Consider the following 13,171-nt stretch of genomic DNA (forward strand, 5'->3'; position numbering starts at 1 on the left):
AGAGAATTGGACAGAAATTCATGAGCAGAGAGAATATGTCATTTGTTCACATTTGCACCTGTTTGAGGGTGGGAAACGTACTAGTTCTACGAAACAAAGAATTTGGGTTTTTTGTGCCTTAGACTTAGGTCTGCAAGGTTTGCGTGAAAAAGGTCAAAGTCTTCTTGATCAAATATCTAACCAGGCATCTTGGGCTTATGGAAAAGATGTAACCACGGAAAACAAAGAGAATGTTGATCACATCCAGGGAGTGATGGAAGACATGCAGCTCAGGAAGCAAAGGTAATAATTATGCTGCTTAGCAGCCCTGAAAAGTTCCCTCTAGCTCAGAAGTTCTCTTAACTGTGCCATTTTGTGTGAAAATTCTGTATGACTTTAAAATTGCCTTAGTTCACTTGATGCCTTTTGATAACTCAGCAACTGCAGTTGTGGTATTCTTTTAAAAGAGAACGTTAAGATATCATAATGTGCCAGAGTTAATCATGAAAGGGAATAACTTGAATCATGAACAAAACCCTGATCTGCTTATATCTGAAAACTGAAAATAATAATAATGTATTCTTTACAAGTTAGGACTAAGAAAATGAACTGAAACCAGTCTCGAAAGTCCTTAGGATTTATCTATCAGATGATTATCTTGTAGTGTTTAAATATTAAACCTTTCTCCCCTGATACTAAGACTCTGAGGCTGCCAATCTCAGTCTCCATTTCCTGCTTCTCTATGAGCAAAAAAGGTTCTGCTGCTGCTGCTACTTTCTCTACACCCCAAGAAATGTCCACTGCAAAAGCCACACAGAGATGGAGGTTGGCTCCCAACAGAAAATTAAAAGCACAAGAAAACGTCAAACATTAAAAACTTCCCTAAACAGGGCTGCTATCAGATGTCTTCTATAAGTTAGATAGTTGTTTCTTTCCTTGACATCTGATGTTCCACAGGGTGTTCCACAGGGCGGGTGCCACCACCGAGCAGGCCTTCTGTCTGGTTCCCTGTAACCTCACATCTTGCAGTGAGGGAACTGCCAGAGGGCCCTTGTAGCTGGACCTCAGTGTCCGGGCAGAATGATGGAGGTGGAGACGCTCCTTCAGGTATACTGGACCGAGGCCATTTAGGGCTTTAAAGGTCAGCACCAACACTTTGAATTGTGCTCAGAAACGTGCTGGGAGCCAATGTAGCTTTTTCAGTACTCATATGTTATATGGGAATAGCTATAGCTAAAAGAAATTATATCCCTTCACAAGGAAATGGTTTAGGCTTTCCCTCCATCTGCCCTGGATTGTGTGCTATTAATTCATGATAAGTATTTAAGCGACCAGAATAGGATATGGACAATTTTTTAAAGGTCAATTTTTTTGGGGGGGGGGGAATGCAGTGTTTTTGTTGGGCCAGAAACCTCAGTTAAACTAAAAACAGTATGATAACAGTACTTACATAGGTATATCAGGTGAAACCTAATATTAGTCATACTAAGAATAGACCCATTGAAACCAGTGGACTTATTCAACTATATTGAATAAGACTATTTAATAAGACTATCGCGCATCATTGGAGAACTATGGGGAACTATGTTGGCCAAGAAATGATAGTGCTTATCAAGTGCTGATTTTTTTCGAACAAGCCCTTTCATATATATATTTTTTCATGGTATGTTGTAGTAATATTTTTACCCAAGCTTAGGGTTGCCATACGTCCAGAATTTCCCAGACATAGCCGGGATTTTCGGCCATTGGAAAAATTGTCCTGGTGGAAAATCGCTAGATGTCCAGGAAAATCGGGATGGATGGCATGTTGGAAGTGTAGTTTTTGGCAAATTTCCTTAAAAATAACAAGTTTGCCCAAAAAAGTTCAACAACTTTTGTGTCCCGATTTTCACTTTTTGAAATATGGCAACCCTACCCAATCTTTAGTGGCACATGAAAGAAAGAGGAATTGTTCATGTGCTGTGTCTACGACGGGAGTGATGGGCTGAGTGCTAGGCAAGAGTGTTTAGCTTTCTGATGTGGTTGCTTATTATTCCGGCTTTCACAGATGTGAAGACATGGTAGATGTCAGACGATTAAAGATGCTTCAAATGGTTCAGCTCTTTAAATGTGAAGAGGATGCTGCTCAGGTGAGATTGAGCTGCATATTTATTGTGGCCAGTGTTGTTCATATAAACTTACTTCAAAAAAAGAGAGAGAGAGCCTAGTCAAACAAGTTTTTGGAAATTTAATAGTTTTGGGTGTTTGGGCACCCCTCTAAAATACACTGCAGACCTCTTATTACTTATTGAGCACATCTGTGACAGATGGATTGTGTTAGTTAAAATGCTTTCAGTTTTACAGTCTGTTTCTACTCTTCCCTCTAGGCAGTAGAATGGTTAAGTGAATTACTCGATGCTCTATTGAAGACCCATACCCGCCTGGGGGACGAAGCTCAAGAAACCAAAATTTTGTTGGAAAAGCATCGAAAATTTGTTGATGTAGCACAGGTATATGAAGGATTTCTTTCACTGTGTAAGCAGGCTAGGTGGGTCACTAGAAAGCTGCCTCTAAGCCTTCTCATCGATATTTAAAATTAGCATTTTCATTTAGACTATTTGCTGAGCTTGTTTTCTGAGTACAGTTCTGATTGCCAGAAACCTTGGCTAGATCTGACAAGATTATTCTATTGGAACATCCCCTTGGGGACAACCACAGTCCCCCCCCCCTTCCAAAGTGTTTTCATGCGTCATAAAATGTACAAGATTGATTTTGAAATGCTTGAATTCACTTCATATCTGACAAATGTGGAGTGGTTACTCCATGTACCCTGGGCAATGCTCTGCCTTTTTTGCTAGAAGTTACTTCCCGGATCAGCTATTTGATTTGATAAAGGAACTAGTGTGTTCAGACAAGTAAATGATAAACAATAGGACTACTGTGTCCAAAAGCAAGGGACCAAAGATTTTGACATGGTTTTACTAAGCAGATGTTAATTGCTGTGTAGATCCAGAGGAGGGTGTTCTGAATAGATCCAGAGGAGGGTGTGCTGAATATTTGAGACCTAGGCAGGGGTGCAGGCCAGAGAGTCTGGTACTTGCTGCTGTTGTGCAGGTGAGTGGATTTTTAAAAAACCATAGTGGGCTTAGCGAGGGGAGAATGTTATCTGTTCTCAAAGCACCCCTATGGGTTTGTGCAACAGGCCTCCATCCATAAAAGTGTGTGCATCCCCTACCTCCCAAGTCAGTTGTTCAGACTAAGCAAACAAACCACCAAAGGGCGGTTTTTCCATCTTCCCTTTTTCTGTTTCCCTTGGCTTTCATTGTTCAGTTGGATTTCCCAAGCAAGGCCATTGCAGTTAGTTCCTGCATTTGGAAAAGTAGGCCGATGTGTTAATAGTCAAATGAAGTGCAAGAACGCCTTGTGACTTACATTTGAGATATTTTGTTTCTTGCCGATGTGTCGCTCTTTTGTAGTTAGATCTGTCCAAGGATTTGAGATTGAAATTTTACATCTTTCTTCTTTTTCCTTTTTATAGAGTACTTATGATTATGGAAGGCAGTTACTACAGGCTACCGTCGTTTTGTGTCAGTCTCTGCGATGCACTTCTAGGTCCTCGGGAGACACGCTTCCAAAGCTGAACAGAGTCTGGAAACAATTCACCATCACTTCCGAAGAGCGAGTAACTAGGCTGGAGATGGCTGTCGCTTTCCATTCAAATGCTGAAAAAGTTAGTTGCTACCAGCTACCAACATACGGATATTGCTCTGTTGTTTTAAGTGAATTCTGGAAGCAATTTTCTTTTTCTTAATACCACTTTGTTACAGGTTTTGCAAGAATGCCCAGACCAGCCTGAATCTATACATGACCAGGAACAATTTGAAGAAATTGAAGCCGTTGGAAAATCACTTCTGGATAGATTAACAGTACCTGTTGTTTACCCTGATGGGTATGTAGCTCATCCTTGGAATATGATTATTCTAAAATGCTTCAGTTTGCAATATAAGTCAAACAGATTTTAAATGAGGGAGACATACAAATACTGTAGCTGAAATACTCAATTTGGAAAAAGAACAAGTACTCAGATGCTAGCAAAAAGTTAAATACAGTGGTGCCTCGCTAGACGAATTTAATTCGTTCCGACGGTCAATTCGTCCAACGAAAAATTCGTCTTGCGAGGCACCGTTTCCAATAGGAACGCATTAAAAGTTAATTAATGCATTCCTATGGGCTCCGAGGGACTGGCGGCAGTGGCGGCGCTTGCTCGCTTGGCTCCCTGGAAGGCAGGAAGACAAGCGGCAACAGCCCCACAGCTCTCCTTGCTGTCGGTGGCAGGGGGAGAGGAATGAAGGAGGAGAAAGCAGCCCTTTCTCCCCGTTCGTTCCTCCCCCCCCACCGCCCGACAGAAAGCACAGATCCTGGGGTTGCCGGATCTGTCGGGCGGGGGGAGGCACAAGCGGAGGTCCGGTCCGATGCTCCGCTTGTGCCTCCCCACGCCCAACAGAGCCAAATGCCGGATCTGTCGGGCGGGGGGAGGCACAAGCGGAGGACCGGTCCGATGCTCCGCTTCTCCCTTCCCCCGCCCGACAGAGCCAAATGCCGGATCTGTCAGGCGGGGGGGAGGGACAAGCGGGACGATCCCCCGCTGTGTCGGGCGGGATGGAGGGGAAACGCAGGAAAGATCCTGCGCTTCCCCTCGCCCTTGGGGGAACGCGAACGGTGAAAAGCCCCCGCTAGGGACTGGCTTGGTGGTGGCGGGAAGAAGGGGAGGAATTCCTCCCCTTCTTCCTGCTGCCGCCAAGCCAGCCCCTGAGCTGAAGTGAGGCGCAGTGGATGCTTTTCGCCATTTGCCTCACCCTTGGCTCGGGGAAGGCAAACGGCAAAAAGCCCCCGTCGCGCTGCACTTCGGCTCGGGGACTGGCTTGGCTGCGGTGGGAAGAAGGGGAGGAATTCCTCCCCTTCTTCCCGCCCCCGCCAAGCCAAAGCCAGCTTCCCTCGGCAGCAGCCGCCGCTTCTCTGCTTCTACCGCCGCCGCCTGGCACAAAGCCAGTTTCGCTTCCCTCGGCAGCCACCGCCTGCCTTCAGACAGCGGCTGCCGAGGGAAGCAGCTGTGTGCCAGGCTGCTGCGGGAGAAGCAGAGGAACCGCTTCTCCCGCCGCTGCCCGGCACAAAGCCCACATCGGACGGGGCTTCAGAAAGGCGCAGCGCTTCTCCAAAGCCCCGTCCTATGCTCCCGGGTGTCCATGGCGTGGCGGTGGGGGGAGAAGTGGGGGAACGGATCCGTTCCTCCACTTCTCCCCCCCCTTCTTCCCACGCTACAGCCCTTTGTGTTTCGCTGGTCTCTGCCGGTTGCCCCTCACCGGCAGAGACCAGCGGAACACAAAGGGGAACCAGCTGCAGCGCAGGAAGAAGGCAAAGGAAGATCAGCTGATCTTCCTTTACCTTCTTCCCTTGCTACAGCTGGTTCTCCTTTTGCTAGACGAATGCCCCTTTCGCTAGGTTTTGCGATCGGAGGTTTTTATGGCCACGCTTCGCAAGACGAAGCAGCAGCCATAAAAAACCTCATCGTCTTGCGAGGCAACCTCCGATCGTAAAACCTATTTGTATAGCGGAAAATTCGTCTTACAGGGCATTCGTCTAGTGAGGCACCACTGTATTTAAATAAAATTTATTTCTTTACAATTGCCTTTCCATTTCATCAAAAGGTATCTTTAATCAAGATGTGTGCCTATCAATTGCTTCACAGAGTAGAATTAAATGAATGAATGCAATGTTTATTGCTCATAAATTGAAGCCTCTCCAAACAAATCGCATTAGTTCGAATATGTACTATCAAGGTTGAGTCTGGTATAAAAATAATGGTGGCATAACATCCATATTCATCAGTCAGGTCTGGGACCTCATCCTAAGACATTCAGTACTGTACTAGCCAGATGTAGTGGAAAGCAATTGTGCGTGTGTGTGTTTTAATCAAATTGGTATGCACTGAGAACAAATCCCATGTGCCTTGCTTGTTTTTTCTTTGTTTCAGTACTGAACAGTACTTTGGGAGCCCGAGTGATATGGCTTCTACAGCTGAACACATTAGAGAGAAGATAAGGCTGGTTTGTTTGAAAAAACAGCAGCTGAGACAACCAGAAGTCTGTACAACAGAGAGCTAATAGTGTCCATTTGCCAGTTCATAAGATGTCTCTACGTTACCCAGCATGTCATCTGCATTCTGCGCCTGCCATAATACATTAAAACGCATTTCTACAGCTGTTATGAAAGAATCCCGTCCTTCTTGAAGTAAAAACTTACTCTACATCTTAACAGTGTATTTCTACCAAGCCATAATTATTTAACATGCTATGAAACCATAGACTTTAAATATTATCAAAAGGAACTGAAAATATTGCACTGAACCTTTCTTTTTCTGAAGCTTCCCCCCCGCCCCAAAACCAGTCAGGTGCTTCTTTGCCTAAGCAGCTGATACAAGCTTTGAATGGTGCTAATAAGTACAAGTTCCATACAGAATAGTAATTCTCCTTATTCTCCAGATGATGTAGTATTTTTTAGGCTGTAGGCAAGCTATCTGTTGTTTAGACAGTGGTGACCCTATAGTTATAATTTGTATTACTTTTCAAATGGTCCCCTTTATTGTGCCAATATACATCCTGCCCATCAAATCTTTTGAAATTCATTATAGTTGGTTTCCTCCTTCCAATTTGTATGGATAATGTATTGAAAGCTGTTTTGTGCTTAATAAAATCCATCTTTTTAAATCTTACCATCTTTTACGCAAGCCTGTATTTCCTAATGTGTAGCAGACCTTCATCTGTAGCAGTGGGAAGGGCAGCCCCTTCCTTTGCCTTGCAACTCCAGTCTGCTTCTCTCTTACAACGTGAAATGAATGCACAGTCTGGATCAGGGGTGGGGTGGGGAACCATCTTAATAGATGAGTCCAGAAGGAAGGAAGCCTCACATTTCTTCTGTTGACTAAATTCAAAAGATCTGTGCCAAGCAGAAAAGAGAAGGGAGGCACTTATCAGCAATATTGGTGCTCAATTTCCTCCTGCCTTCGTGAGAGGTGTGGCAGAGAATGTGCATCTTTCCTATGTACAGCTCTCTGCAGAAAGGGCAGAAGGAAATTTGAATGTTCTAAAAAGAAAAGCTGAAGAGATATAAGGAAGCAAGTGAAACTATTCAGATAATGAATGATGAGAGGGTTTGTTGGGGTGAGTTTCCCCCTCCAACATGATGTCATTCTTTTTCTCTCCCCCCCCCCCACTTTCTGTACTAGTGAACATTACAAGTATGTTCTTTTAGTTAACGTGCTCTTTCCTGAATAAGCTCATGTTAAATAGGTAGTTGGTATGCAGTTTCCCAAATCGATAAATGCTACATATTGTAATAAAAGATTATTACACATAGGGCATAATTATGTGTATTTGCTCTTTCAATCTGCAAAAGCCAAATAAAAAAATATTTTATATTTATGTAGTATGGGATTTTCAGTGTTTTTTAAAACTCATAGAAAGGCAAGATTATAGCAAGATGCAGTTTTACATGCCCCTGTGTTTTTTTAGCTACCCTGTGTAAGATGCTCAAAGTGCTCTATCACCTTGGCTCTTAAAAGGAGCAAAGTTTTATACTAATCCTGCTGATTTGAAAAGCAGACTTCAATTTGGGCATTAGGAATCTAGCTCGCATATGACTCCCTTCTCTGCTTCCTTCCTCTCATGTAGTCAAAGTCTGTAGGGGCTGCCAAACTGGTTTGGACATGGGAATAGTATTTAGAGGATCCTTTCCCAAGACACATGGCCTGATAAGATGGGTAGCAATCTGCTCTGAATGATTGGGTGGAGAGGTTACACAGACATACTTTAGGTGAGGAGAGTGGGCAGTTCCATGCGCAAACATGAATTATTGCACTGATGAAACTAGTTACTTAAAGCTGCACTGGAGGCAACCCTTTGTTAAACAATCTCCGTTTTGTCCAAAGTGTGCTGAAATTCACTGATGGTTTCTTGCTTCCCGTATTTTCTTTTTCAAGAAAATGGGGGAGGGCGCAGATCTATGTTGGAAGGTTGCAATCCTTCCCCTTAACAGCTCACGCACAAACACAGACACACCACATCCCTCACCTTACACAGATGCCATTGGAGACGTCACAAGAAATTGATCAGGAGAGCTTGCCAATGTCAATTTTTCCCGCTTGTCTTCATCCTGATGGTAGCCTGCTGAGAGAAGGCAGCTCAGGGTTATGCCTGTCAAAGCTGCCACATCCTCATCCTCCTGTTACCTCAGGGAACTTCCCTAGGGCTGCAGGGGCAAAAGACATTCTGCGTCCCCAGCCTACAGGCTGTCTCATTGGTGGGAGAAAATGCTTTGTACTCCAGGAATGCTGGGCAGAAGGTTCCTGGGAGCCCTCAGAGCTTCAACATCATTTGGAGAGTCTTCTCTCATTGAGGATGTGTAGCCGCACCTGCTCCCTGGTGAGAGAGGAGTTGTGACAGAAGGATGCTAAAATGGGTTCCTTTTGAGTGTTGATAGGGCACAGAGCATATCTCATTGGAGACTGGGCTACAGGAGTAAGCTCAGCCTGATCTGCAAAAACAAGTGTTTTACTTTCTTCTTGCCCTTTGTAGAGGAGGGTTCTCAAGTAGGGAGAGAAGCAGAATTGAGCATCTTGCATATGTTCAGAGTGAATGCACGGAAAGGTCACATTCCATTGTGAGTAATAGCTTTGGCCACTTGTGAAGGATTCTGCTCTTTCAGGGCAAAGAGTGAGAAGCTCATGCATCCCTAAATGTCATTAAACATTTCCCACATACTTCCCAGTGAAGCTGTTACCAAAGGTGCTAGAAATACTCGGGGGGGGGGGAGTAATATGGAATAATAGATCTGGAGCCCTGTGTTTAATTCCTTGCATTGGTTGGAAAGCAGAACAGGTTAATGGTCTCCTGATTTTTTTTGTTTTCTAGAAAACCTTCATGGATATGTCCATAATTTGTAAGTGATTTCTCTCCCCCCCCCCTCTCCCTGCTTCTCTGCTGTACTCAACTAAGCTGCTTACGCATAATTGAAATTGTCAAATCTGTAATGATTCTAGTGCAGTCATTGCAGACATAATCTCTCAATGCTCTTTGGCAAGAAAACTATAATTACATTTAACGTGCATTAATAAATGTAATAAACCGCTACATTTCACTTACTTTTACAGTACATTTATGTAATTGAAAATAAGGTTTACAGTACATTGCAAGGGACTGATGTTCTTTCTCCGCTCCCTGTAGAAATTTGTAGAAACTCTACACATTTGAAGTAAGAGTTTAGAAGTTAAAGTTCTTCTTTTAACTCCTTTGGATCAGATTATTGTACTCAAAAGGAAGAATGGCTTTTAGCATGAGGTAACAAGAAACGGCAGCTGCTTCGCCGCCCAGCAGGGCTCAGCCCCAAGCAACGGAGGACAAAAAACATGACTTTCAAGGCTAATGAATGCACCAAGTTCAAGCTACACAGTTCATTGGGGGTTAAGCACAGAAGCCTGGCAAGGCAATATCTGCTGAGTTTGCCCAGTGTGCACATCTCTGACCTGGCCTAGTTTCATCTCTCTTGAAAGAGGATTCCAGAGTAACGTTTGAACCACTGTGGTAAGAAATTTCAGGGGCGATTATTAAGTCTGTTCTAACAAGAACTAAGACATCTATTATAAGTTGCTCTGGGTTACCTTAGTAAAAGAAATGCATTTGTCTTTGAGTGTGGGGCACAGAGTGGAATCTCATCCCCACCCTTATTTGGGGGAGGGAATATGTATTTGAGTCATCTGTGCCTGCAATCCTCATACCAGTAGCTCAGTTATAAAAGGATGTGAGTGGGCTAGCTCTTCATCTTGAACATGTATTTAGGGGTTTAACCTGTCCAGACTACTTTTCTCCCAGTGAAGGCATAAAAGATATGCCAAATCAAAACACTTCTAAGACTGGTGGGTTGAAGACAGAGAAATACTGAAGGCAAACATCATTTAATGACATTTGTACCCCAGGAGGACTTTTGCTCTTGCCAAATGCCATTTCCGTTTCAAGCACTAGAATAGAAAACATTTGGGAGGCACTTACGTCTAACTTCCAGGAGGTGGTCCTGCTCTGGAAGGAAGAAGGCAGAAGCAGCGTTGGATCACTTTTGTCCTTGGTCCTTCAGCTTATTTAGCTATGACTCCCTTCTGCAAAAAACAAAAAACAAAACTTCAACAGTATTTATCCGATTGCTAGCCTTTCCTCACACCAACAATTAAGTATATGGATGTGACGGTCTTGTAGTGGTGCTTATTTGTAAATTTATAAACGACAGGAGACTTATTTCCAGATGCTAAGCAAGCATTTACAGTGGTACCTCTACTTACGAATAACTCTACTTACGAATGTTTCTACTTACGAACAGAGCTCCGTCCGCCATCTTGGATGCAGTTTAGATAGGATTTTTTCTACTTACGAATTTTTAGATAGGGTTGCTTCGACTTACGAATTTTTTCTCCCAATGCATTCCTATGGGATTCGACTTACAATTTTTTTCGACTTACGAATGTGCATTCAGAACGCATTAAATTCGTAAGTAGAGGTACCACTGTAATGCTACAACTGGTATAACCCCTGCTTTGCATGCAGAGTGTCCCAGGTTCAATCCCCAGCATTAAATTCGTAAGTAGAGGTACCACTGTACTCCATCACAACTAGAGAAGCCATGTAGAGGCAAGTTGCTGCTATCATTCACAAAACTCTACTGCTGTAACCCAGAGCGTGTGGAAGCAAAGAGGAATAGTGTCTCTCTGATCTCTCTCTCTTAAATGCCATTTTTTATTTTGTGTATGTCCCTAGAAGGACACATTTCTAAACACCTTAATACACAAGTCAAAACTTCTTTAAAAAGAGCACTTGTTTTCCCCCTTAGACCTAGCCATAGGGCCAGTGCTTTTTTTTTCCTGGGGGGGGGACGCATACCCCTAAACATTTTGTGAATCTTTGTACTTTTGTCCATTTACTGTATTTATTTCCCCCAATCTGAACTATAAAATGGTGATTTTCTTGAATCAATGAGAGTATCCCTAAACATTTTTTTTTAGAAAGAAAGCACTGCATATGACTAATACGGTATATCAAAGTTTCCAGTCCAGCAATCCTTTAAGATCATAAAATCAGTTGGAGGTATCCTGAGGGTGATCTAGTCAACACCCCCCCCCCCGGCAACCTTGACATTATCAGCATTGCGCTCTAACCAACTGAGTTACCATGCTTTATTGTCTAGTGCTTTATTAAAAATAAAATAAAAAACCCATATAAACACTGTCCTGACAACTCTCATTGAATCACAGAATTGTGGAATTGGAAGGGACCACAAGAGTCATCGACTCCAACCCCTTGCAATGCAGGAAGCTTTTGCCCAATGTGGGGCTCGAACCCACGACCCTGAGATGAAGAGTCTTATGTTCTACTAATTGACCTTTCCCAGGTCTAGTATGGACCACAGTACTGGAGTGTGTGCGTAGGGTTGGCCATACAGTTATTTGACAGATCACTGTGCTTGATATTTCTTTTTATGGCCACAGACATGCCATTTTGAGTGACGCCCAATTTCAGTGCCTTGTCGATTATTTGAATATTACACCCCAAGAATGCTTTTTGCTACGGTCAGTTCATGGTCTGTTTCCTCTTCCTTGAAATGTTCTAAATTGGGGGTTGGCTACTTGGCTATCCACACGATGACTCGGCCATCTGGTCCCCACGCCACCGACCCTCCTGTTTCAAGCTTCCTTAAAACACCTTGGAGGGAGGGATGGAAGGCTGTGCAAATGATGAGCGGATAAATTATCCTCTCATTGCTATGTGCTGGTCTTTTTCTTCATGCCTATGATGCAGTCAACCAGCAATCTCCATGTCCCACCTTCTACAGCAGCATGCCCACATACACCCACCTGGACGGTCCTAAAAAAGATTGTTAATTTGTTAAGCATCCAAGCTTACCACCCAGAACTACAGCAGACGTCCTTCAGAGGCCATCCAGGCCCACCTCACCATTCATAAAGGCAGTTTTGTGCATTAAAATTTTGTAGCTAAGAACGGATATCTGAATCCAGTTCACTTATGGAGATTATATATATATAAATTGTGGGTTTTGCCAGCCAGAACAAATTACGATTAATGTGTGTCCAAATGACATGTGATTGTGGTGCGTGCACACGGCCCCGAACCCAGAAGTGACCCCAAAATGTCACTAAACGCACCACAAAAGTGGTGGAACAGGAGTAGGGCAGAATGGGGTGCTTGTATGCACCCCACCGATGCACATGGGTTGGGAAGGGAATCCCTGCGCAAAATGGTCATTGACTGTGCAGTGGCACCTCGACTTACGAACGACTAGACAACCGAATTTTTCGACTTATGAATGGGGCAAATGGCCGCACACTTACAAATTTCTCGACATCCGAATGGAAACCGTGGCGGTTTTAGATAGGGTTTTTTCGACTTACGAATTTTTAGATGGGGTTGCTTCGACTTACGAATTTTTCCATCTCCAGTGCATTCCTATGGGAAATCACATTTCCAATGGCGCTTTTCGACTTACGAATTTTTCGACGTACGAAGGTGCCTTCGGAACGGATTAAATTTGTAAGTCGAGGCACCACTGTATATAAACACAAGGGACACCGATCTTTTCATGTTTACTGTTCCTGCATACAGTTTTGTGGGCAAACATATATAAAGATAAAGACATCCGGAATCTATTTCTGAGGACAGCATTCATATGTGAAGAATCCTTCAGCAGTTGAACGCACAGCATTCTGGGCATTGATATCAAAGGCTGCCTTGTATACAAACAGGAAAATGGCAAGGTGTCTAAATTTGAGTTGTATATATGTGGGGGATATCAGGGCTTCTCCACAGGATCCCAAGGTACATAGTGAAAATATACAGACCCTCAACAGATAGACAACACTTGTTGGTCTGAACTAGACAACACTTGTCAGTCTCAAACTTATTATCCAGGGTCCTCTGGTGGTGAAAAAAATACCAAATGTCATGAGCTCATTGGGATTAGCGTCTTGCAGTGGAGACTTGCAGTCTCCGGAAATGTGTGTAAAAATAAGTAATGTACAAAAATAAAAGCAAGGAGCCTTAATCCCTTCCTTCCCTATTTCTGGCCTTGCTGTGAGTTTGGGTTCTATGTTGCCGAGTTG

At 43.5% G+C, this 13,171-nt stretch overlaps 1 protein-coding gene across 6 annotated transcripts in view; it reads left to right on the plus strand.

The window, feature by feature from the left end:
• Positions 1–7,438, plus strand: part of SESTD1 (SEC14 and spectrin domain containing 1) — a 57,341-nt gene extending 49,903 nt beyond the window's left edge. For all 6 annotated transcript variants that reach the window (XM_060280603.1, XM_060280611.1, XM_060280593.1 and 3 more), the window contains 6 exons: positions 123–282; positions 2,027–2,108; positions 2,346–2,468; positions 3,497–3,688; positions 3,786–3,907; positions 5,990–7,438. In XM_060280603.1, the coding sequence (XP_060136586.1) occupies positions 123–282; positions 2,027–2,108; positions 2,346–2,468; positions 3,497–3,688; positions 3,786–3,907; positions 5,990–6,119 (809 nt within the window). In that variant the 3' untranslated portion in view covers positions 6,120–7,438. The remainder of the gene's footprint in view (positions 1–122; positions 283–2,026; positions 2,109–2,345; positions 2,469–3,496; positions 3,689–3,785; positions 3,908–5,989) is intronic.
• Positions 7,439–13,171: the final 5,733 nt, after the last annotated feature.

This window comes from Zootoca vivipara, chromosome 1 (genome assembly GCF_963506605.1).
Source record: "Zootoca vivipara chromosome 1, rZooViv1.1, whole genome shotgun sequence".
Lineage (NCBI taxonomy): Eukaryota > Metazoa > Chordata > Lepidosauria > Squamata > Lacertidae > Zootoca > Zootoca vivipara.